Consider the following 26,830-nt stretch of genomic DNA (forward strand, 5'->3'; position numbering starts at 1 on the left):
AATCAACTAACCTAAATCAAATCAAATCAAATCTTATTAGTCACATACACATGGTTAGCAGTAGTTAATGTGAGTGTAGTGAAATGCTTCTGCTTCTAGTTCCGACAGCGCAGTAATATCTAACAAGTAATCTAACCATTTCCAACAACTACCTAATACAAACAAATCTAAATGGGTGAATGAGAATATGAACATATAAATATATGGATGAGCGATGGCCGAGCGGCATAGGCAAGGTGCAATAGATGGTATAAAATACAGTATATACCGTACATATGATATGAGTAATGTAAGATATGTAAACATTATTAAAGTGGAATTATTTAAAGTGGCATTGTTTAAAGTGACTAGTGATCCATTTATTAAAGTGGCCAGTGATTGGGTCTCAATGTAGGTAGCAGCCTCTCTGAGTTAGTGATTGCTGTTTAGCAGTCTGATGGCCTTGATATAGAAGCTGGGTTTCAGTCTCTCGGTCCCAGCTTTGATGCACCTGCACTGACCTCGCCTTCTGGATGATAGCGGTGTGAACAGTCAGTGGCTTGGGTGGTTGTTGTCCTTGATAATATTTTTGGCCTTTCTGTGACATCCGGTGCTATAGGTGTCATGGAGGGCAGGTAGTTTGCCCCCGGGGAAGCGTTGTGCAGACCGCACCACCCTCTAGAGAGCCTTGTGGTTGAGGGTGGTGCCGCTGTGATACAGCCGACAGGATGCTCTCAATTGTGCATCTGTAAAAGTTTGTCAGGGTTTTGGGTGACAAGCCGAATTCCTTCAGCCTCCTGAGGTTGAAGAGGCGCTGCTGCGCCTTCTTCACCACACTGTCTATGTGGGTGGACCATTTCAGTTTGTCTCTGATGTGTACGCCGAGGAACTTAAAACTTTCCACCTTCTCCACTGCTGTCCCTTCGATGTGGATAGGGGGGTGCTCCCTCTGCTGTTTCCTGAAGTAATCATAATCATCTCCTTTGTTTTGTTGATGTTGAGTGAGAGGTTGTTTTCCTGACACCACACTCTGAGTGCCCTCACCTCCCCCCTGTAGGATGTCTTGTCGTTGTTGGTAATCAAGTGCACTACTGTTGGGTTGTCTGCAAACTTGATGACTGAGTTGGAGGCGTGCATGGCCATGCAGTCCTGAGTGAAGAGGACGTACAGGAGGGGGCTGAGCAAGCAACCTTGTGGGGCCCAGGTGTTGAGGGTCAGCGAAGTTGAGATGTTGTTTCCTACCTTCACCATCTGGGCGCGGCCCGTCAGAAAGTCCAGGTCCCAATTTCCCAGGGCCTCCAGCTTGATGATGAGCTAGGAGGGTACTATAATGTTGAATGCTGAGCTGTAGTCAATGAACAGCATTCTTACACAGATATCCCTCGTGTCCAGATGGGATAGGGCAGTGTGCAGTGTGATGGCGATTGCATCATCTGTAGACCTGTTGGGGTGGAATGCAAACTGAAGTGGGTCTAGGGTGGCCGGTAAGGTGGGGGTGATGTGATTCTTGACTAGTCTCTCAAAGCACTTCATGATGACAGAAGGGAGTGCTATGGGGCGGTAGTCATTTAGTTCAGTTATCTTTGCCTTCTTGGGTACAGAAACAATGGTGGCCATATTGTAGCATGTGGGGACAGCAGACTGGAATAGGGAGCGATTGAATATGTCCGTAAACACACCAGCCAGCTGGTCTGCGCATGCTCCGAGGACGCGGCTAGGGATGCCGTCTGGGCCAGCAGCCTTGCGAGGGTTAACACGTTTAAATGTTTTACTCACGTTGGACACGGAGAAGGAGAGGGGGGGTCCAGTCCTTGTTAGCGAGCCGCGACTGTGGCGCTGCTTATCCTCAAAGCGGGCAAAGAAGGTTTTTCGTATGTCTGGAAGCGTGACGTCTATGTCTGTGACGTAGCGGGTTTTCTTTTTGTAGTCCGTGATTTCCTGTAGACCCTGCCACATACGTCTTGTGTCTGAGCCGTTGAATTGGGACTTCACTTTATCCCTGTACTGACATTTCGCTTGTTTGATTGCATTTTGGAGGGAATTAACTACACTGTTTATATTCAGCCATATTCCCAGACCTCTTTCCATGGTTAAATGTGGTGGTTTACGCTTTCAGTTTTGCGTGAATGCCGCCATCCATCCGGCCCTTGAGTTCCTGTATGTTGTTATGATTACACCATGAGTCGTTAATCATGAAGCATACACCCCTAGAGTTTATCTCTGTCAGCGCGATGCATGGAGAAGCCCGGTGGCTGAACATATTCTGACAACATATCCCAAGAGAGCCATGTTTCCGTGAAACAGAGAATGTTTCAATCTCTGATGTCTCTCTGGAAGGCAACCCTTGCTCGAATTTCATCTACCTTGTTGTCAAGAGACTGGATATTGGCGAGTAGTATACTCGGGGGCGGTGGGCGATGTGCACGTCTATGGAGCTTGACCAGGAGGCCGCTCCGTCTGCCCCTTCTGCAGCACCGTTGTTTTGGGTCGGCTTCTGGGATTAGGTCCATTGTTCTGGGTGGTGGTCCAAACAGAGGATCCGCTTTGGGATCGTAATGTTGGTAAATTGAAGTCGCTATTATATCCAATAGTTCTTCCCGGCTGTATGTAATAAGACTTAAGATTTCCTGTGGTAACAATGTAAGAAATAATATATTAAAAAAACAAAATACTGCATAGTTTCCTAAGGACTCGAAGCGAGGCGACCATCTTTGTCGACGCCATCTTGCACTAAGTACCTACCACCATCTTGGGGAAACTACAAGTAGACGAAAAAGAGAAGGCATGCAGATGTAAGCCCAAAAGAGACAATGGAAACAATACATTTCTAGCAAAACATGATTTATTGTATGCTGTAAAAAATAACTACAAATATACAGTAGTACAATTGGTGCAGTGCACTGTGCAGCACAGCTGTGGAAAGTCTTGAGCACAAGTACTACATTTCAGTAAATCACACAACACTTATATAAGTTTGTACTTCATACATTCATTACACTACAGATAATCAAATGCCCCATACATTTATCAGAAGAGACAAATCTAGTCTTACTTAATGAATGAACATAAAATAGTACATTTCACCCGGAACATTGGCATCGAGCCAATTGGCAAAATGTATACTGTATATCTTTCCCATAGTCTTAGTGACTCAGCACCACTGTGTTTGTCTCTGCATAACACTTTTACATAACACATTTATCTACTAGCTTGGTATCAAGTTGGCTCCAGGGCCAGGGTTCAGGAGCTAAGCCATGGGTGCAGGAGACACTGGGCAGCACTGGCCCTCCTCTCCGGCTGGAAGTCCAACATATGCAACAGGAAGTCAGAGAACAGAGAGGCCTCCTTCAGCATGAAGTGGTACTTCTCCACCAACACCTCATATAGACCCCAGGGCCGCAGCACTCCGATATGACGCATGTCACCTGGAAGAACACATAATAGAGAGGAGGAAAGACAGTGGAGGTAAGTACAAGAGAGCTTTGTGACTTGGAAAGAAAATGTATTCTTTGTAGGTTTGACTTCACAAAAAAGTACACTATGATTTGTCAAAATGAGCATCTGCAAGGGGGCCTCCCGAGTGGCGCAGCGGTCTAAGGCACTGCATCGCAGTGCTTGAGGCGTCACTACAGAACCTGGTTCGATCGGCTGTGTCACAGCCGGCCGTGACCAGGAGACCCATGAGGCGGCACACAATTGGCCCAGTGTCGTCTGGGTTAGGGGAGGGTTTGGCCAGCCAGGTTTTCCTTGAGCCATTGCACTCTCAAGGTGACCCATAGCGACTCAAGGTGTCGGGCCGGGCGCCTGCAAGCTGACTTTGGTTGCAGGCTGGACGGTGTTTCCTCCGACACATTGGTGCGGCTGTGCTCCTTGACTTGGCATCTTTCCCAGGGTATGGACAGCAGTGCAAGAAGCAGTGTGGCTTGGCAGGGTTGTGTTTCAGAGGACGCATATCTCTCGACCTTCATCTCTCCTGAGTCCTTAGGAGAGTTGCGGTGATGGGACAAGACTGTAGTTATCACGAAATTGGGGAGAAATTTGGGTAAAAGTACCACAACAAAATAAAAAATTGAATAAAATAATGAGAATCTGCAACATTTACATCAATTGATGATTTTCAAAGCAAATCCTTCACTCACCTTTGCTATTGAAGTACTCCATGGAATACTTGCCAGACAAGGCTACTGCTGCAGGGACTTTACCAAGGAGCTCTATTATGTGAGCGATGTGGTCTGGAGGAACAGAACCAAAACCCCACTGGATAAACAATTATGCAAAAGTCACAAAGTGGACACAATGTTATCTCCATTGAATCCTATGTCAATATTTGTCATGCCTAATATCGACATACCTTCCTCTAAAGAAAAGGTCTTCCCAGCTTTGGGCTCAAATAATGAATCCCCAGTGACCAACTCAAAAGCCTAGAATAAAAAGAAGAAGAATTGAATTGCCTGGAACTATTCTGTAGTGGCATCTATCGTATAAGCGTAGTGCTAAAGGAGTGGGTGAATTTGTCTTGACGTAAAGAGTGCTGGTAGACTGGAAGGGTAACTGAACGACCCAAGAGTTAAGTGATGCAAGTGAATCAGAGGAGACAGGAGATAAAATGGTTTTACTTCAGTGAAGCTGTAAACAGATGCAGACTATAAGTGTTGTTGCGGGTGTGTTGGTTGTATGGTGGTTGGTCTCTCTTACCATACAGGCTACACTCCAGATGTCTGCTGGTGGGCCGTAGTCAGAGCCCAATAGAACCTCTAGTGAGCGGTACTGACGGGTCTGAATCTCCTCACAGAAATGTTTGTACTGGGATGTCACACATAGCAAAGGCAGCGTGTGAAATACAGTCCTGACCCCAGGGCAGTATCCCACATGAGTTACTCTTATTTTGCAACCAACTACTGAATACGAATGGCAACGGTTCATAAAGACGTCGTAATTCCGATATGATGTCAATGTTTTAGCGCTTTCCACTGAGTTTTTAAACTATGGCGTGCAACATGGTTCCGCGCACCAATAAATCAGCACAATCTACTTTTGCGGGTTTTGAAATTGGCTGCTTCTTGGAGCTAAAATTGGGTCATGTTTACTGTGCTAATGACTACACACAAAAAAAGAGTAACAGAGAGCAATGTACAACATGAAATTAGTAAATGAGGCATTTGTAGTAATTGCATGGGGGACGCTATTTCACAATCTCTGACTGACTGATCATACCCACCACCCAACAGGAGCTTCCCAGGTCAGCAATCTTTACTGTGATTTTCTTCAGACTGATGGGAGTGACCAGGTCCTTCTCTGAATAGACAGTAAGAGATAAACAACATACAGTATAGGGTTATGATCTGATTTAAACACTTCAACAGCATACTGGACACAGACAATCTGAAGTGACATAGAAATGGAATACTAGCCTTGATGTACAGTAAACAGATTCATTTTCTGGTCCATTCAGTCATATGACTTGTAGCTGGACAGTGAACACTACCTGCTGTGCTCCTTGACTTGGCATCTTTCCCAGGGTATGGACAGGCACTGCCCCCTGCTGTCTGTTTTGGGTTCTGCTCCTCCAAACATAACAGTATATTCTCAGGCTTGATGTCTGTGTGGATGATTTTACATTGAGTGTGCAGGTAGTCCAATGCCTGAAGAACCTACAGGGAAAGAGTGATGGCACTGTGAACTCCAACTACTCCTGCATCAAACTAAAGTTGCATCCATTAGTGTAGTGATTCGATGACAGCCCAAATGTTTCTACTCATCTCATACTATGAACTCTGTCACTCTTTTACCTGAGCAATGACCTGTTTGACCCAAGACAGCGATAGCCCTGGGTTTCCAAAACAGACTTGCCAACAGCGGAGGTCTGGTCCTAGCAGCTCCAGCACTAGGCATACATCTTCACACAGGAGGTCAAGGAACCAAACGCGCTCCCTACGGTGTCAAATGTTGCTGCAGGTTTGTGTGTGTGTGTATCTCATGACTATGCAGTCTGAGAAAGGATACGAACCCCGTTGACCCCAGCTATCTTAAACTCATCCAGCAGTTGGACTATCCTCCGGCTTTGGAGGTGACGAGCAGTGGGACCACTGGCCTGAGGGGGAGAGGGGCAGAGGCAGGTGAGAGAGGTCAAAGTCAGGGTCCGGACTATACTGGTTGAGTACTTGTTTAAATAGAGAGAGATGGGTCTGTATGAGACAAGGGAGAAAAATAATGAACCATGAAAGCATGGGTGGATGTGAATTAGTGGTAGTGACAGATAAATAACATGTGGACTAAGAGCAAAAAGTGTTACTCATGGATGCCCTATTGCCCTTAGAGAAGAGTTAGGGGTGAGGATGAGAAAGTGATAGAGGAAGCAGAGAAAGAGAAATGAAGAGAGACAAGAAGGGAGACTCACACAGCGTAGCAGAGTCAATTCGTCTTGCCCAGCCTGTGTGAATCCTTCTCCACTCTTCAAAACCTTCACGGCCACTCGCCTGCCCAATCTGCACATACAGAGACTGTTTTAATCACACTAGAGCTTTTCCTATATGTCAAGAAGAAGATATTTGAGTAAATCCTCACACAGCAACATAGTGAATGAACCTGAGGTCCAAGCAGAGCCATACAGTGGAGAAGTATCCCCAGCCCAACTTAGACAGAACCTGGTATCTCCTGTTGAAGGTGTCTCCAATGTGAACAGGGTGGTACCCCCCTATTGAGACATACAGGATGATAGAAAATAGTTATTACTCCAACTTTTATTTTATTTTGTATTTTATTTAACCTTTACTTAACCAGGTAGGCCAGTTGAGAACAAGTTCTCATTTCCAACTGCGACCTGGCCAAGATAAAGCAAAGCAGTGTGACAAAAAAACAACAAAAAAAACAGTCACACATAAACAAACGTACAGTCAATAACACAATAGAAAAATCTATGTACAGTGTGTGCAAATGTAGAAGAATAGGGAGGTAAGGCAGGAAAAAGGCCATAGAGGCGAAATAATTACAAATTTAGCATTAACACTGGAGCGATAGATGTGCCGATGATGATGTGCAAGTAGAGATACTGGGGCGCAAAAGAGCAAGAGGATAAATAACAATATGGGGATGAGGTGGGTGTGGTATTTACAGATTGGCTGTGTACAGGTACAGTGATCGGAAAGCTGCTCTGACAGCTGATGCTTAAAGTTAGAGAGGGAGATATAAGACTTCAGCTTCAGTGATTTTTGCAAAGACTTATAGATGACCTGGAGCCAGTGGGCTTGGCGACGAATATGTAGTGAGGGCCAGCCAACAAGAGCATACAGGTCACAGTGGTGCTTTATTTTGTAAATGACATCGCCGAAGTCAAGGATCAGCAGGATAGTCAGTTTTACAAGGGTATGTTTGGCAGCATGAGTGAAGGAGGCTTTGTTGCAAAAAAGGAAGCCAAATCTAGATTTAATTTTGGATTGGCGATGCTTAATGTGAGTCTGGAAGGAGAGTTTACAGTCTAACCAGACACCTAGGTATTTGTAGTTGTCCACATATTCTAAGTCAGAACTGTCCAGAGTAGTGATGCTAGTCGGGCGGGTGGGTGCGGGCAGCAATCGGTTGAAGAGCATGCATTTAGTTTTACTAGCCACGGAAGGCCTCCAACTACTGTATTTACTGTGTAAACACGGTACTCAACACAAACAGACTATGTGTATGCTGGAAAGGAGTGAATAGGACAACAAGACATGTAAGGAGAAAGACAGATTGAGTAGACCCATATCAGACCATGGCAGTATTCTCGGGGGTCCTCTCTGTCCAGTGACTCCTCTGGCTCTAGCTGTTCCAAACGATTCTGCTTATCAAGTCCATTGGATGTCCCAGGTTTACTGCTGCAACAAACACACACATGCTAATACACTTACACAAAGACACACACCGTCAACCTATCTGATCCCACACAGGCCAGAGATGTGACCCCTCTGTGTCTAAGTCAGTGTTGGGTTGCTGGGAGCAGACAGGGTGAGACTACTTTTAGACACTTCCCTGGGTGTTCACATGGATACCCAGCTGACAGGACTCAGAATGGGTCTCAGACATTTAATAGACATGCCACTATAGTCTACAGCCAGATGGACTACATGCGGTGGCAACCCGTCATTCAGGGCAGGTGGGGTACCTGCCCCACCTGTTTTGAGCGGCACATTTAAAAAAAAAAAAAATTGAAATAAAGTTGGCAATCTACTGGCAAATCCTTTTTAATCCATGTCGTAAGAAGAGAAATAACGAAGAGAAATTATAGATAAAATGTTTCGGTGCTCATCGGCCATTTGGACATAAACATTACACAACAGGGTAGAAATCGCAAATTGAACAATGAGTGGTTTGGAAAGAATCAGTGACAATGGCTAACTGCAAGCATAGCAAATAAATCACTAGCCTGCTATTCAGTGCAGTGGCCCTGTGTCCCAACTCTGGGATTAAGTGTCTATTTTCCAAGTTTAAAAGTTCAAGACAACTGGGAATTCCGGAAAAAACGAGCTCCGACTGGGATATACATTTTCAGCATTTACATTTTGAACCGTCATTGTAAGTCGGGAACTCGGGCATCTTTCTAGAGCTACGACCTAAAGATCAATGATGTCATCATGATTCAACCCAGTTGTCTTGAAAGCACCATAAATCCAGAGAAAGCCAGACTTTGACGACAAAATTTGCCCATGAAGGACCGCCATGCCACCTTCCTGTTCAAGTGAGCACAGCACAACAAAGTGAGTCCAAAAACATCTTGTATGCTGCTGCCAAAATGACATAATATGCCAGGGAGATATGTATACTGTAGCTAAGAAAGTAATACTAAGTGTATGTTGTGTAGTAAGCTGTTAGTAGCCCATGTGCCTCACCCTGGCAGTAAATGAGGCTGATTGAACTGTTTCGCTGCCAGACAAGGCTCCGCTGATAGCCAGGTGTAGCAGTGGTAAGATGTTGGGACAGCTTTTTGTAGGATCTAACAGTTTGTGGGCACCGTTTGTCACCGTTACAGTGCCATTAATGTATTGTTTAGTGTTGTGTTGCGTAGTGGCTTTGCTGGCAAGCATCCCACGTATTATTAGTTTTTTGCCCCACCAAGATTTACATGCTAAAATCACCACTGACTACATGTACCTCACTGTGACCCTCCGTAAAAGAGGCAAAGGTCAAATTCATTAGGATATGCTGTATCAGGTTAGTGTACTATAAATATTTTCTTGTGTAGATCTGTCAATTATTGCTCCTTTTCTGAATAATTTATTTATAGTCAAATATCCTCTCCAGGACAGTCTCTCAGAATGTTGTGGCTCCAGTTCAGCGCGTGGATATTGGCCCAGGTCCTTGACACTGTGACAGACCCAGTGAAACTCTAAACTGTCATTCACCTCCAGAGGCACTAAAATAATGCACACATTCTCATTGTGTGCCAGGCGAGCTATACATGGAGCCCCTGCCTCTTTGGCCATGGAAAAAAAGGTTAGGGTCAAGCTATAAATTGGTTTCCATTTACTGAGGCAAACAACTAGTCTGGGTACAAGTCTTTTTTAGCTAACATTCCACTTCTTGCCTCTCCATGTCATTGCCACAGAGACTAGCCTTGAGGCAATGTCAATGTTCAATATGCAGCTGGGTTTATGGCAGAATTGCTCATTGGTCGATGGAAATAATAACATTCATATTTTCCATGAAAACATGTGGAACCTCGAAAATAGAATTATAATTGTAACAAAGTCAAAAACAAACATTTAGCTGTTAACTAGGCAAGTTATTGTATTTTGAGGCTTACAATCAAACCAGCCAGGTTTTGTGATTAGAATTGCAGTATGTATTTAGTTTGAGAAGTTAGACTTCAGCTAGCAACTTTTGACAGATTGGTATCATCTGGACAAAAAAATGTTTGCTTAGCAACCAGATACCAACATGTTCTGTGGTGAAAAATAGTTATCCAGCACCAATTAAGTGATGATGCCCTCGAAGCTGGTGTTTGGAGGATAGATTGGCAAGGGTGTTGCCAATATATCCTCCAAACACCGGCTTCGAGGGCATTATCACTTTTATACAACGGGTTACCAACATATTCAAATAATGATTGACATATTTTAATTAAAAACATTTTATGAATTTATTCATACTATTTCATCCTTCCACAAGATATAGTCCTGAAGATATAGTCCCGTCACAAATCTAGGGCTGGTCGTTCATTCTATCGGTTCAGTTGCTAGAGGTGCAACCCAGTCGTTCAGTCTTTTTGTTCTGTATCTATGGACGCGACCCAGTCGTTCGTTCGAGATGTTCCATTGCCATACAGGCTGGCAACGTTCTTATCTCTTGATTGCTAGATAGCCAACTACGGCTAATTTACAGTCACGTCAAAAAGCCAGCATAACAGCAAAGTAGCTTCATTTGCTTTGTTTAAGCTGTTTTCTGTAGACATTTGGATACATCCCTAACAATGAGTTGATGAGGTGTGATTTTGTCTGGCATAAAACATGTGCTCCCTCGTCAGGACACTGTTGTTCAAAAGAGCTAACACAATCACTTCAAACTGAAGCTGGAAAGACGGCAAACTTGCTGCACTTCGTTTCATTTGACCTTTTTTCAATTTACATTTCTTTGTATATATCCATAAAAATGATGCCAGCTGATCCATGATTTTGACTGGTTGAGAAACGCTGCCTGCCTGTCTGTCTGGTCCTGATTCCAGACTCGTTCATTACGATGGTACAAGTGGAGATCGAATTTGAATATTGAAATAATGTTGCAAATGTTGGAGAGACAGACAGCAAAGTTTATACAAATATGTTGAAAACTAAATGTTAGTCTAAAATAAATGTGAGATAATGTCTAGATGATTTTTATAGTGGAGATCATGTTTATAAATAGCTGATGAGACAGTGGATTGCACAGTCAGATGGAACAGAGTAAATAGGCATTTTAGCGTCATAGATTTAGCTGGTGGTCATTTGTGGAATAGACACCGGCTGGAATGTGGTTTTAATCAATCAGCATTCAGGATTAGGCCCACCCATTGTAAAACATTTGGATAATCGTTGTGATTGGAGGATAGCTGTGAGGGTTATCGAATCAGGATCAGCTCCTCTGTTCTCCTCAATCTCAGTAATGATAGAATGTTCATATTTGAAGATGGCAGAAAGGCTGGTCTCCTTGTCAATGACAAGGAGTGGCAAGAAGTGGAATGTTATCTAAAGAGACTGGCACCAGGCTAGCTAACAACCACACACAGGGTTAAAGTCCTCTGGTTAAGACCTGTTCCTCAAAAATATTTCTTAATAAAAAAAATACCAAACTTCCACTCATTGACTTTGTGACTTGCTATGGGTAACAGGTGTGTCTCACTGACAATTTAGTGGGCAGCCAGGTTACAGGTTTAGAGGTGCACCTTTCAATTAGTAATAATCAAGTCAGTGTACTGTTCTAGATCTGGCATACTTAAAGTGAGAACAGATGATACTTACGTTTTTTGAGCCAACTGTACAGAAGTCTGAGCTGAGCACATATTCCTCTCCATGACTGAGTATACAGAGCCTGTATACAGTAGGACTGACTGCCTGTGACCAGTCAGCAGTGTTTATGTATGAGGAGCCGGCCAGGTCTAAACATGGAAATCCCCAACCCCCCCAACTCTCTCTCTCTGTCCTCTTCTTTTGCTCTTTCTTCCCTTCACCCCCACTCTGTATATCTCTCCACAGCTGTGAAAGGGTAGAGGGAAGAGGAAATGACAGCTGTGTGGGGTTACTGGGGGGTTTAACGACCCCAGTCCAACAGTTCATGATCTCACAGGAACGCCAGGGCACCCCTTTTCCCACCATGTGCAAATACCTGTACAGTATGATATATCAAAACAAGGAATAATAATAATACCTTTTCAATGCAAGTAACAAAATGCTTCACCTCATAAAAAATATAATTAGATAAAAGTACTAACAAAGAAACAAAGACAGGAGGAAGGAGAATGAAAAACATAAATTGAAATCATAAATTGAAAATCATGAATTGAAATCATACATGAAAAGCATCTTTATAAAAGTGTGTCTTCAGCAGAGATTTAAAAATAGGCACAAGCCTGATCTCCTCTGGTAGACAATTGCAAAGTCTAGGGGCCCTAATGCAAATGCCCAGTCTCCTGTCATTTTCAACCTAGACTTTGGAATGGTCAACAGTGTCCTGTCAGAGGATCTCAGGCTGTGTCCTGGCTCACAGGGAGATAAAATATCTGAGATATAGGATGGGGCAACAAAAAAAAAGCCTTAAACATGATTACTAAAATGTTAACATCTATTCTAAAAGTGACTGGTGGCCAGTGTAGAGAAATTAAAATAGTTGTGTTTAAATACACACACACACACACACACACACACACATCATATGCTGCTGCTACTCTGTTCTTTATTTCACTCTTATTATTATCTCCTGATGCCTAGTCACTTTTCCCTGCCTTCATGTACATATCTACCTCAAATACCTCATACCCTGCACATTTACCTGGTACTGGTACTCCCTGTATATAGCTCCATTCGTGTGTATTTTGTTTTTTAATTATTATTAATTTTAAACTATACATAGTAGGGAAGGGCTCGTCAGCAAGCATTTCACAGTTAAGTATACACCCGTTCTATTCGGCCGCATGTGACACATACCATTTAATTTGATTTCAAATGGTTACATTTTCTGGTGCCTGTTAAAAACCAAGCTGCATAATTTTGAACTAAGAGTTACAGTAATCTCGGCATGAGGAAGTAAAACCACGTAGCACAAGAGTATTGCACTGGACACGTGCTGTACACTGCATTAGATTTTTCCTTCTATGGTGCAGTCATAAAGAGCTTTATCTAATTATATAATAAGCTATATCTGATTTGATCTAATTAGGAACAGTAAAAGTAGATATATGGGCTATATCAAACGAGTCTTGTGTCATTGAGTTCACTTCTGTCAATTGCTTGATGGCCACCGCGGGAAGTCAACTCAGTGGGAAGCTACACTTCGTACACTTTCATCAGTATGTTTCCACCCCACTCATGGAATTGAAGAGAGGGTAAAAATATCCACGGTCACGATACAGGGTGGAGCAGGGTGAGGTCTCAGGCATGGCTCTGCTCTTTGTGATTAATACTGGGCTGTTAACACTCTGCTCCAACACGCCACCCGAAGACACTTCAGAAACCGCAAGGCGCACAGCGATAAACTGAATGAAAGTTGATGGATCCGAGAGAAAGAGGCCCCCTGCTCGGTTTCAATAGCCTACACGACTGGGTTGACTGTTTAATTGGTCCAAGGTGACTTATGACCTTACTTATTGGTACATTTCAAATCAAATTGTATTTGTCAAATGCGCCGAAAGCAACGGGTAGACTTTACCGTGAAATGCGTATTTACAAGCCCTTAATCCTTAATTTATGTGTCTTTAGGCTGTAGACCTAAATCAGGTCGAGAGAAATTAAAAAATAATAATACAGTGCCTAGATTTTATAGGCACGGGAGGTGAGATGATTCATAGGTGCAGGATTTATTGATAAAGACTTTTTCTTTTTTTTTTACATGAAAAGGCACAGTGTCATAACAATATAAATATAATATATGTGGTCAAAGGCAGGGACATTTCCAACAACAACGTGAGCTACAGGGGATATGGCTGGGACATGAATACGTTGCCAAATTGCAACAGCTCACCATGTTTCTGTCCGAGCGTTATGAAACGCTTTTGTAAAATCAATGCGACAATATTGGCAATAAACGTTTCAAAACACTCAACATGTTTTAGTAAGGGGCATGAGAACCCGGGAGTAATCCTGTGAATAACACCCAACTAACAGTCCAGATCCACGATCGAGCGATGAAACAACGGAATACCCATTCGTTTTCAATAGAGATAAGTGAAGTGGGCGGGGGCATTGAGCGATGCATGCATGGGCGAGGAAGTATGAACAAGGCGGGACCTAAAATTGCGGAAAGCTAAATACTCTGCTATATCGCAGAGCGATGGACCAATCAAAGTTCAATATAGCTGTTGATCCCTAACCTGCTTGCTTGCAAGCGCCCACATGAGGGCAAAGCTAATGTGGCTGTCCAAATTAATCAAGGTTAGTGGATCATGGTCGTAAGGGCTGTTCTTAGGCCCGACATAAAGCAGAATCCGGGCAAAAGCCAGTCATTAGTTATGGGATTCTGAAGTTGCTAGCCAAACAGGCTGGTCGTCCGTTCTATTGGCATGGTTGCCAGCCAAGCGGACTGGTCGTCCATTCCAAGCAAATAATGTTGCTATGCTGGTTAGCTCCTACTTTGCTATCTAGCCAACTAAATATAGCACACAAGCAGCTGAAATGACAGCAAACTATGTGCAGTTTTGTTAGTTTCACATTTGTTTCTATTGCCATTTCTTTAGATAGATCCATTATAATGATCCTGATAAATGAATTTGCCTGGCTCAGAGAAGCTGTCAGTCTCACCCAGACAAGTTCATTCTCGATGGCACAGTGGGGATTGCAAAAAAAAAAAAGCAACATTGTTGCACAGGTTGGAGAGGCAGGCAGCAAGGTTTGGACAAACACCAACTGTTGCAATCCAATATATAGGCTAAAAGTATGGGGAATACTGTATTTTGTCAAGGTGAGGTGAAGTTTATGAATTGCCTGGCATGGCTGTGGGGGAGTGGAATGATAATTCAAATGGCCTGTTAATATTACCTGGGGATTGTGGTGAGTAACTCCCTGCTATCAACCAATCAGCACCCAGGATCCAAACAATCCGTTTTATATAAAACAACCACTCCTGTCTTTTGTTTAAATGAAGATTTTAATAGCATAGTATTTTAATGTTATTTGGGGAGTAGCTGGTTTAATGTAGACCCATTTAAGGTTATGTGGCAGCCTACATCTGGCCCACTTCTGGACCGGGGTCCTATAGACAGGAACTCAGCCATACCTTTGTGCAGTGTGTAGGCCAGACTGGTACCACACCTTTTTATTTTACAATCGTTTTGCACAATATGGCCCAGATGTGGGCCTCATCGTTTAGAATGAATACTTTTACACTGTGTGGGCCAGATCTGTGCCTCTCCTTTTTAATCTAACGGTGATACAGTATGTGCACCAGACTTGGGCTGGAGACCCAGGCTTATACTGGGCCAGAAAAACACAAAGTGTGTAGCCTACAGTTGTCCAGGAATAATTTTGCTACCTGGGCAAACATATTTCTAGCACTAGACAGATTTGTTTGAGAGGTCATCATAACCTCTTTGTTTCATTCTGTTACACTGGGTGAATTTTCTTTAGGCTGAATATTCTTGTTCTACTGCAAACATAATTCACCTCCTATTTATGGCCTGGTTGAATTACGGCCTAATCTTGGCACTGCATAAACTGTAAAGCCTCAGTTAGCCATTAGTGCTGCTGTTCCAATGTGTGGTAACACAAGTAGCAGACCCACAAGGGCTCAGCTGTAGCTTTTCTTTGACTGAGACGCAAACGTGATGAGGAGAGTTTGACAACTGGGTCAGAAGGGGGTGCATATAAAACACAAGTTGGATATCATAGGTATCGCATAAACCTTTTAACTAGCCATGTTAAAAGATGAACTGAAACAGAGACAAATGTTAATCTCCCATAAAGACCGGGGATTGATCCTCAGTACTTGGTAGGAATCCAAATGTTCCCTGTACACTCTACACTATAGCTACGGTCTAAAACTTAAGTGCAATAAACATATGGTTAATGTTTAATATATCTCACCTTTCTGTACGTCTATTGCAAAAGCATGTTTTTTTTATGATCACTTATCTTTAGATGTGCTGCCACAGCTACTGTAACTGTACTATAAATGCTACTGGACTAAAACCAAACATGGTACGGCAACTAGAGAGAAACTTGGTTACTTCTTGTAGACACGAGCAGGGAGTACCACAGGCCCCACTGACTTATTTCACCCACCAACCTTCCCCTCTAAACCCCAAGGTCTTCATTAGCACAACCTCACTGACTTGCATTCATTTGACGTGACACCGTTTCCACTTTTGAACACTCACAACCTCCTGGCCCTTGTTAGAGGGGAGTGTAAGCACATGGCACTGAGGACTTTCTGCCAAGGCTATCTGGTTTTCATGAGCTCCTCTTAAACCTCTTCATCACACCAGTCACCAGACAGGCATACTGTAAATATCTCACAGCAGAATGATTGGCTGGAAGTACAGCATAACAAATAGAGCAATCTGAAAATGATTGGAAAAACACCATTTACTGTAAACCATCTGCCTACATGAAGCAACACAATTCACATTTTGAGTCAATGGCATAAGTAGTGTGCTGCAGTACCATGTGGTTCCCTTCATTAAAAAGTCACTTTCCCAGATTTAGATTATGCCAGCTCCTGGACTAATATGCATGTTCAATGGTAAATCTGTGTCAGACAAATTGGACCTTAATGATGTGAAGATGCTTTTAATGATACTGATACAGTTTACTCTTCATACGCCAGCACTTCTACACAGGGCCGGATCCAGGCATAAGCGACATAAGTGGTCTCTTCGGGCCCCCGACCAAATAATAATAATATAAAATTTGGCTATCAAACAGCAAAAAAATTATTTCCAACCCATCACAAAATGTGTAGAATTGATAGAAAATTGTACAATTTTAAAGCAAGTTCTCTATGCGCCATGGCAAAACAAATGTAAGTGCAGGAAGTTAACTTTAATTTCTCTCCACCGTCAAGAAGGGCGCCTCTAAAATGTTTTGTTGCGAGGTGGGGGGCCCCCAAAAGTACACGCAGTCCTGTTTCACTGCATGTACAAGTGGGTAACCTGTATGATTGTAAGCTGTGAAATGGAAATATATTTTCTGCATATCCTGAGACACCCTCGGAGAGTGGGGTCCCGGCCAGGGATCAGCCATTATTGACGGCAACCCTGGAGCAATTAGGGTTAATTGTCTTGCTCAACTGCAGATCGACAGACTTTTCACCTTGACGGCTTGGGGATTTTAACAAGCAAACTTTCGGTTACTGGCCCAACGCTCTAACCACTAGGGACATATAGGGCCACTAGCTCCATATAGGGTAGGATTAACTCCAGCTTGAAGGGCCTTGCTGTAGTGCAGTTGATGGCCGGCATAACAGAGGTACTCTCAAAGCCCTAAACTGGCAGCAAATTTCTATAATGATCACTTTAAATACAAAACCGCAAATTACATTGACATTTTGACTATTTTATTGCATGACATTAAGTTACATTTCACCTATCAAACAGTTAGAGAAAGCTAATGGTAGGCTTACTTACAAATCGTTAAAGTATTTACAAGGAAATCCAAATAATGTTTGAATTTAGCAAGGAAAACAAACAAGGATTGCTTTTGCTATGTCCATGGCAAGAGATGACAAAAATGTACTTTAAAAATCGCCAACATAACTTGCTCTACATTACTAACAAACAGATATTCCCTTATTATAGCTTGACATCTAAAAATGTATGTAAAAACTCACATGTCAAAAAGCAGTAGTCCCAGGATGCGAGTCGTAATTTTGATACTTAGATTTTTTGTAAAGTATACCCTCACCCAACCCACAAACACACAGTAATGAAAATCAAAAAGGGTCAAAAGTCAAAACATGACCAATATAGGCCTACATAAAGCTTCTACTGCATTTATGAAAAAATATTTTTAAAAAAGAAGTGTAATTCATTCATTGTGGACTATGTCATCAGTACCAAAGAAGAATATGACAGGCGTTTGCATGAAATCGGATCTCACTTTCAAACAATGGATTTCATTGTAATTCCATTGATTATTTGGTCTTCGTGAATAGATAACGAACCAGCAGCCAACCAGACAGGAAAATAAATAAATAAATACAATTTTAAAACCTAAAAATATTTTAACCCTCAAGCTACCAAAATATTTTCATACATCGATTACCATCTGGGTTCATTGTTACCCCAAGAAGAAACTATATTTGAAAAAGCAACAGTCATAGCAAAATAGCAACTTATTTCTTTTTCAAACATTAGACATGTAATTAATGTAATCTGAAAAAAAAAAAGAGACCAAAACACTTATTTTAGTTAAATTGGAGTTAATTTGCATATTCAGTAAAAACTCAAATATGTTTCCTTCATTCAATTTGCAGCCTTTTCTCCCAAATTCAATCCACATTACTACAGAAAAAGCTCATTTACCATTATTTTATTATAGTATCATTTCGTTTTCAGAATGTTGAAAATATAAATGGTCATATTTTGTGGTAAAAAGTACTGCCGTTTAAAGGGACGGTACACCATTTTAAATATTCTACATTTTATTGAAAAGTAATGATTAAATTCACTTCAAAAAGTGATCCTGAAAGAAATGTACCAAATGTATGGCTTCGTTTACTTTATTTACTAAGCCCACAGACAGCATTACCATCACTGTTAGTAAAACAATGGGAGTGTTAGAGGCTATGGCAGGATGCTTCAAAAGCATGCCCAAAGTCACCTCAAAACAAATGGTATAGCATCCAAAATATCACAAGTTGCTTGCACCTATAGAATATAGGAATTTATATAACATTTACCGTAGAGAATACATAGCACTGTGTGTTCATTTTAGAGGGTAGTGGGTTTCCGTATTACAGTTTTACCAAGTATTAATATGACCGACAGACTGTTCTGAGCTGTTTTGACTGCAAATTGGCATATATCGAAGGTAAATTTAGATTTTGTACACGGTCGTACCTAGTTATAGCCATCCAGGACCTCTATACCAGGCGGTGTCAGAGGAAGGCCCAAACAATTGTCAGATTCCAGCAACCCAAGCCACAGACGGTTCTCTTTGCTACAGCACGGCAAGCAGTAACAATGCACCAAGTCTGGAACCAAAAGTACCCTGAACATCTTATACCCCCAAGTCATAAGACTTTTAAACAAGACTGCTACATACCTAATTAAAATGGCTACCTGGACTTCCCTTTGTTTTTACCAACTCTTGCACTGACTATGCACACACACTGACACTGCCCCCCCTCCCCAGATGCCACACACACACACTGCAGCTACCACTACTCTTTATTTTTACTGAGTTATTCACTGTGTATTTATTCCTCATGTCTATTTAAAAAAAATCTTTAACTGCATTGTTGGAAAAGGACCCGTAAGTGAGCATTTCACTGTTAGTCTACACCTGTTGCCTATAAAGCATGTGACAAATAAAATGTGATTGATTTGATTTATACCCATAGGCGAGTACATAAGCTGCTCCATCTCTGCAGGTGATCAGTCTATTTGGTCAAAATCACTCATACAGGTCCCCCTCCACCCTCTAATGATACGTATAACTTAATATTTTGTCTCCAGAGAAACCTGGATTCAAATAAATACTTTTTGGGAGATTTGCCCTAGAATAACAACTTTGCAGAGAATACAGACCAATACAGCTCTCTATGTAGCTGGAGTGTACCGGAGTTCTCTATTGCAGCTCTATCAAGTATTTATACCACTGGCAAACTTTGTTCACCATTGTCAGATTTTTACATGCACAAAAATAAGGTTATTTTGGTTTTGTAGTACAGTCATACGATACATGGTAAAGAAATGTACAATGTTAGGCAAGTAAGTTACATGGGGAGCTGTATCTCTGCAGAGGATCTGTATTGGATCAAAATCACTGATACAGGTCCACCTCCACCCTATGGATAACTTGTATTTGTCTCTAGAGAAACCTAGATTCAAATAAAAAGTCATTTTTTAAATCAAATTACTATAGACAAAATGAAGTGTTTTTGGCTAGGGTCAAAACTATCCCAAAAGGAATTGAATTTCTGAATAGTCCACGGGTTGTTCCACGAAATTAGTATCTTTTGCGTCCTTTTGACATTTTAGGGCAAAATTTTGCACCAATATTGAATTTTAAAAACCTGTTATGTTCAATGAAGTGCCCTTTTAATATAGATCACATGCACAATTCAATAAAGCATATTTTTTATATAAAGCCTTGCTAATGTGCCAAAATTCAACATTTTGACATGTCCCTCCGTGCATCATCTTCCCAAAAAGTTCTCACATGATTGTGTAGCCCTGGTTATTTTGTTGCTTTGACAAAGTCATTTCTGAAAAGTATTTAATTGATTTATTTATTTAGTGATTCATTTTAAGGTAAAAAAAAAAAAAACAGTCCCTCATTTTAAGGTGAACGCTGTTATGTGAACTCAATGTTTGAAAAGAAACATTGAACATCTGATAATGAAATGAGTGTAAAAACAGGTGAGATGGTTCTACTCTTTTTGGCCATTTTCTGGTGGGAAACTGAATGGGTCGAGCATAACATGTCAACCCTGTTACCCATAGATAAACAGGCTAGAAATGTTTTAATATTTAAAAAAAAAAATGTTGAAGCTTGCACTCAAATTGCCCCTCCCTGTTGCACAACAAGCTTCCATTCCCCCCATCACAAGGAGATTTATGGCTTTAAGGTTAAATTGTCAACCAGGTTACTTTATTTGGCACTTAATAGGCACTTACTATAGTAATTATTTAACCTATTGAGATGGGAAAACACGTTTTTTTATTAAGTTGAACATGTGCTTTTTTTGACAGAATGTTAAAATGAGGTGAAATCAACAACAAAAAATCCCACCAAATTACACATCCCAAAAGGCATCGAATTGGAGGAATGACCCCCATATTGATACAGAAACACTAAAAACATGGATTTAGATTTGTTAAGAACAAGTCATTACAAATTTGAAGATTTTAATAAACCACCTTTGGGCTATGATAAATATACCTATGGTGTCAAAATGACTCCAGTCAGTAGCTTGAGGGTTAAAATGTTGTATTAGTGAAAATCAAACAATAGGGCTACCGTTTAATTTCAGTCATAAAAAAGGTCAGTCATGAGGCCTTGGGCTAAAGGATTCATTGTTGAGACTAAAAACATGTCATGCTGCAAGTTTTATGAGATAAACAATATTATATTGCCAATCTCATACTCCTTTTGCTCAACCTTTACAACTATACTAATTTCGAATACCCAGAACTAAAATCGTATGTAATTGCGTCAGATACTCTTTCAAGTTCTGGGGGGGGGGGGTATGTATGAGAAAAGATACTAGAATGAGGAGCGGAAGCCGAATGTTAACTTCACCCCCCTTTCTCTGCAAGTTTCTTTTAAGTCAGAAGGACAAATGTCATCTCCCCCCTTCCGAAATTCAAAAGATACACACCCTGCTAAATCGTGATTTGTTTAAATAATCAAGTGTCGGAAAAACCTGCAAACAGGAACAACTGTTGCTTGTTAGTCGTCGCATCCCACAGTGTTGACAGAAAATGTCATATTGGTCACACATAACCAGCCATTTTCTAAAACAAACTGTTTGATCGCATTCAGTTCTGGAAATGGTTGTGTTTGATTACTAGCTCCTGCTGCTCACAAAATACACCTTTTTGAGAACACCTTCTAGTCTGCCATTCACAGATAATGTGTAGTAAAGTCTGGCACCCTGCTAAGAGAAGGAAACATTCTGCAGATTGAACATTAACTAGCTGAGATTTCTCTGGAGGTTTAAGCTAGAGATGTCTATCATTATCTCAGCATTAGAACGGAAAATATCAGCTTGGCTACTGTAATTACAGGGAACCGTAGAATTACCATCAGAAATGCACTAAAATTATTTGTACATCATACCGATTTTTGGAAAGGAACATTCAAATCATAGAGAATGTCAAAGCTGGGTGACAATAAAAGCCAGCACATGGAGTACCTAACATTTTCACAATGTATTGAAAGCAGTCTGTTCTTTAGTGTTCAACTACATGAAGCAGAAAAACAAAAACGTGGATGGGGAGTGAAAAGGACGAGTGAAGACAATACTACCTCACACGTTGTCTGCAAAGGATAGTTATACCAGAAAAGTTAGACTTTGAAAATGTGATTCAGGGAAACAGAAGGCATTAGCAAGTGAATGACAATAGCATAATTGAATAAGTGCTATTCAATTAATTTTAGTCCCGTAAGCTTTATCCATCCATTTCATCCCAGTAAGACGTTGTTTGTGTTGCAGAAACTCTGCAGCAGTCCAGAGAGTTCAACAGGGCTTTGCTAATTTACTCAGGATAATGTCTATGTATGTACACACTGAGTAGGAGCGGGTAAATGTAGTCAGGTTGCTATGGAAATCTCCTCTGCAGCTTGGTCGGGAGAATCTACGCACAGTAACTCTACAGAGATATGGCAAAAAGAGAAGAGCACCACTTTGAGTGCCCCTCAACCTTCTTTACTTCCTTCAGTCTGCCAAAAAAGAGAGGGAATTCACACTCTGTATGGACAAGGTCTTTTTCCTTTTCACACACTCTTTTCCTTTCGGACTACCCCCCTCATAGCGGGTGTCTTTTCCTCAGGGTCCCGGCCTGTCCCGTCTCAGGGCCACTCTTATCATAGGTCAGTGACTTTATTTTCCACGGCAGCCGCAATCTGCTGGAGCCTGTAGCCCAGCTGCATCTTCTGAGCTGTAGGGTCCTCTTCTAGAGCAGTGATGATCTGGGAGGAGACAATACCAATAACAGCTTAAGTTCATCAACTAGTTTAACATCAAATAGAAATGACAAGTATGGGCCTCTAAAACCAATGGATAGAAATGTTGGACTCACTTGATCATAGTACTTGTTGATGTACTTGTACAGCTCATGCAGGGCTACAAGGTAGTTCACCTCACTAGCATAATTCTGTAAAGAAAGGTGGAAATACTAAAACTTTGGTTCATAACTTCTAAGTGCTGTATGCAAAAACAACCAAAGATTAAACGGAAAAGGCCTACAGCAGAAAATGTATGTCAAAACATGCACCAGTGTTTTTATTTGATTTTTATGTAACATACTCGAGACAGTTCTGCAAGAGCAGAATTCATTTCCTGGTCACTGGCAGAAATGGTCTGCCTGATGTCAGCATAGTATCTGAAAAGAGAGAAAGAAATAGAGATGGAATGGAAGTCTGAGATTAGTGCACCCTTCATAAAATCCATATGCTATACACTCATACACCACTCATTCATAAAGAGAAGCTGGTTCAGAAGGGAAACCCAGGTGTATGCATCAGCTAAGATTGGCAAATTGATGTTTATTGGGATTAATCTTGTCCTGGAGGCAGATCTGAGCGATTTCCGCTAGATGGCGCCAGCTATATTGTATAAATTAATGAAAACAAAAATGTGCTTAATTTAAGTTTAGGCATTAGGGTTAGCAGTGGGGTTAGGTTTAAAATCTGATTGTATGACTTTGTGGCTGTGTCAGCTAATGACCACTGCAGAGTTGCCTCCAGAACAAGATTCATGACGAAAAATGCTAACCTGTTTGAGATTGGTGCAGATCAGATGCTAACACTTCATACTTAATATGGCGGTCTATTTAAACTGACCAGGTTCTGCTCACACATCCTCTGCCACTTTCTGCTACTGCTAGTATGAGTTTGCTTGTTCTTGCTACCCACCACCACCCCAGCCTCCACCTGTTTGGTTCCATTTCCCTTCCTGCAGGGGGAGATGTATAGAATACTGTGCTCACTGCCTGTAGTTATTTTATTATACAGTCAGGTCCATAAATATTTTGACATTGACCAAGTTATCATTTTGGCTCTGTACGCCACCACAACGGACTTGAAGGGAAACAATGAGCTGAAAGTGCAGACTTTCAGCTTTAATATGAGGGTATTTATTTCCAAAATCGGTTGAACAGTGTAGGAATTACAGCACTTTTTATGTGGTCCCCCAATTTTAGGGGCTCAAAACTAATTGGACAAACTAACCATCACAAATTAAATTGTGAGTTTTAATCTTTCAGTCAATGACTGCCTGAAGTTTGGAACCCATAGACATCACCAGATGCTGGGTTTCTTCCCTGGTGATGCTCTGCCAGGCCTTTACTGCAGCGGTCTTCAGTTCCTGCTTGTTCTTGGGGCGTTTTGCCTTCAACAAGTGAAATGCATGTTCAATTGGATTCTGGTCACGTGATTGACTTGGCCATTGCAGAACATTCCACTTCTTGGACTATATAAAAGTATTGGGTTGCTTTCGCAGTATGGTTCGGATCATTGTCCATCTGCACTGTGATGCGCCGTCCAATGAGTTTTGAAGCATTTGGCTGGATCTGAGCAGATAATATAGCCCCAAACACTTCATTAATCCTGCTGCTTTTGTCAGCAGTCACATCATCAATAAATATAAGGGAAGCAGTTCCATTGGCAGCCATACATGCCTACACCATAACACTACCTCCACCATGATTCACAGATGAGGTGGTACGTTTCGGATCATGACCATTTCCTTCGCTTATCCATGCTCTTCTCATCATTCTGGTACAAGTTGATCTTTGTCTCATCTGTCCATAGGATGTTGTTCCAGAACTGTACAGGCTTTTTTAAGATGTTGTTTGGCAAACTCTAATCTGGTCTTCCTGTTTGAGGCTTACCAATGGTTTACATCTTGTGGTAAACCGTCTGTATTTACTCTGGTGAAGGCTTCTCTTGAATGTTGACTTTGACACAGATATACGCCTGCCTCCTGGAGGGTGTTCTTCATCTGGCCAACTGTTGTGAAGAAAAACCTCTTCACCAGGGAACAAATGATTCTGTCATCCACCACAGTTGTTTTCCATGGACTTCCGGGCCTTTTGGTGTTTGAGCCCACCAGTGTGTTCATTCTTTTTTAAGAATGTACCAAATAGTTGATTTGGCCACACCTAATGTTTTTGCTCTCTGATGGGTTTGTTTTGATTTTTCAGCTTAATGATGGCTTGCTTCACTGGCAGTGACAGCTCTATGGACTTCATATTGAGGGTTAACAGCAACAGATTCCATATGCAAATGCCACACTTGAAATCAACTCTAGACCTTTTATCTGCTTACTTGTAAATTAACTAATGAGGGAATAACACACACGGCCATGGAATAGCCGATCAGCCAATTGTCCAATTACTTTTGGTCCCTTAAAAACGGGGGGACCATATATAAAAAGTTCTGTAATTCCTATACCGGTCACCCAATTTGGAGGTAAATACCCTCAAATTAAAGCTCAAAGTCTGCACTTTCAGCTCATATTCATTAATTAATTTCAACTCCAATATGTTGTGACAGCTAAAATAATAATAACTTGGTCAATGTCCAAATATTTATGGACCTGACTGTATAGTGAAGCTTTGCTCTGGCATTGAGCTACCCTGAAGGGGCAGAGCCAATCCCCAATACCTAATGTATTGTTAATATTTTCTAATAAGTGAATACATGGCATTTCCTTTCTGAAATCCATTGCATGCTAATGACTACAGTCGTGGCCAAAAGTTTTGAGAATGACACAAATATACATTTTCACAAAGTCTGCTGCCTCAGTTTGTATGATGGCAATTTGTATATATTCCAGAATGTTATGAAGAGTGATCAGATGAATTGCACTTAATTGCAAAGTCCCTCTTTGCCCTGCAAATGAACTGAATCCCCAAAAAACATTTCCACTGCATTTCAGCCCTGCCACAAAAGGACCAGCTGATATCATGTCAGTGATTATCTTGTTAACAGATGTGTGTGTTGATGAGGACAAGGCTGGAGATCACTCTGCCACGCTGTTTGAGTTCAAATAACAGACTGGAAGCTTCAAAAGGAGGGTAGTGCTTGGAATTATTGTTCTTCCTCTGTCAACCATGGTTACCTGCAAGGAAACACGTGCCGTCATCATTGCTTTGCATAAAAAGGGCTTCACAGGCAAGGATATTGCTGCCAGTAAGATTGCAACTAAATCTATCATTCAGCTGCATGATCAGGGCACCACCAGTACAGAGATTACTCAGGAATGGCAGCAGGCAGGTGTGTGTGCATCTGCACGCACAGTGAGGCAAAGACTTTTGGAGGATGGCCTGGTGTCAAGAAGGGCAGCAAAGAAGCCACTTCTCTCCAGGAAGAACATCAGGGACAGACTGATATTCTGCAAAAGGTACAGAGATTGGACTGCTGAGGACTGGGGTAAAGTCATTTCCTCTGATGAATCCCCTTTCCGATTGTTTGGGGCATCTGGAAAAAAGCTTGTCCGGAGAAGACAAGGTGAGCGCTACCATCAGTCCTGTGTCATGCCAACAGTAAAGCATCCTGAGATCATTCATGTGTGGGGTTGCTTCTCAGCCAAGGGAGTGGCCTCCCTCACAAGTTTGCCTAAGAACACAGCCATGAATAAAGAATGGTACCAACATATCCTCTGAGAGCGACTTCTCCCAACCATCCAGGAACAGTTTGGTGACGAACAATGCCTTTTCCAGCATGATGGAGCACCTTGCCATAAGGCAAAAGTGTTAACTTAGTGGCTCGGGGAACAAAACATTGATATTTTGGGTCCATGTCCAGGAAACTCCCCTGACCTTAATCCCATTGACAACTTGTGGTCAATCCTCAAGAGGCGGGTGGACAAACAAAAAACACAAATTCTGACAAACTCCAAGCATTGATTATGCAAGAATGGGCTGCCGTCAGTCAGGATGTGGCCCTGAAATGAATTGACAGCATGCCAGGGCGGATTGCAGAGGTCTTGAAAAAGAAGGGTCAACACTGCAAATATTGACTCTTTGCATCAACTTCATGTAATTGTCAATAAAAGTCGTTGACACTTATTACATGCTTGTAAGCGTCTGCTAAATGACTTAAATGTAAATGTAAATGTAATTATACCTCAGTATTCCATAGTAACATCTGACAAAAATATCAAACTTTGTGGAAATTAATATTTGTGTCATTCTCAAAACTTTTGGCCAAGACTGTACAGTAGAATTCGTATGACTGAGTTTCCTCAAGCATAGTGTATAGCTACAGCAATGGTGTGTGCAGCGTGCTGCCAAACAGACTCTCCATAG

General features: G+C 41.6%; 2 protein-coding genes across 12 annotated transcripts in view; both read right to left on the bottom strand.

Annotated features, from left to right (window-relative positions):
• Positions 1–2,809: 2,809 nt before the first annotated feature.
• LOC115102641 (SRSF protein kinase 3-like) lies at positions 2,810–11,618 on the bottom strand. 11 transcript variants are annotated; one of them, XM_029622789.2, is made up of 12 exons: positions 11,442–11,614; positions 7,723–7,826; positions 6,544–6,673; positions 6,377–6,464; positions 5,983–6,070; positions 5,769–5,875; positions 5,465–5,630; positions 5,198–5,274; positions 4,675–4,782; positions 4,331–4,400; positions 4,119–4,211; positions 2,810–3,404 (listed from the first exon to the last, which is right to left on the bottom strand). In XM_029622789.2, exons 1-12 carry the CDS (start codon positions 11,492–11,494, stop codon positions 3,220–3,222), a joined length of 1,269 nt encoding a protein of 422 aa, XP_029478649.1. In that variant the 5' UTR covers positions 11,495–11,614; the 3' UTR covers positions 2,810–3,219. The 11 variants fall into 11 exon arrangements, 8 of the variants coding, with proteins under 8 accessions (XP_029478649.1, XP_064861612.1, XP_029478645.2 ...); XM_065005540.1 differs by having other exon boundaries at positions 6,565–6,673; positions 11,442–11,613; XM_029622785.2 differs by having other exon boundaries at positions 3,312–3,988; positions 7,723–7,823; positions 11,442–11,618.
• Positions 11,619–17,167: 5,549 nt separating this feature from the next.
• Positions 17,168–26,830, bottom strand: part of LOC115102639 (plexin-B1-like) — a 56,162-nt gene continuing 46,499 nt past the window's right edge. Inside the window, 3 exon segments of the mRNA XM_029622782.2 lie at positions 17,168–22,487; positions 22,598–22,672; positions 22,825–22,900. Of these exon segments, the coding sequence (XP_029478642.2) occupies positions 22,383–22,487; positions 22,598–22,672; positions 22,825–22,900 (256 nt within the window). The 3' untranslated portion in view covers positions 17,168–22,382.

Source organism: Oncorhynchus nerka, linkage group LG20 (genome assembly GCF_034236695.1).
Source record: "Oncorhynchus nerka isolate Pitt River linkage group LG20, Oner_Uvic_2.0, whole genome shotgun sequence".
Classification (NCBI taxonomy): Eukaryota; Metazoa; Chordata; class Actinopteri; order Salmoniformes; family Salmonidae; genus Oncorhynchus; species Oncorhynchus nerka.

What these genes read in the sequence shown, in the direction of transcription:
- LOC115102641 (XM_029622784.2), bottom strand. Translation starts at nt 11,494, where the DNA reads ATGGAGAGGAATATGTGCTCAGCTCAGACTTCTGTACAGTTGGCTCAA. An exon ending in TCAAACAGGTCATTGCTCAG is followed by an intron (nt 5,631 to 5,768) that starts GTAAAAGAGTGA and finishes CTTTCCCTGTAG; the next exon opens with GTTCTTCAGGCATTGGACTA. An exon ending in TGGGAAGCTCCTGTTGGGTG is followed by an intron (nt 4,783 to 5,197) that starts GTGGGTATGATC and finishes GTGACATCCCAG; the next exon opens with TACAAACATTTCTGTGAGGA.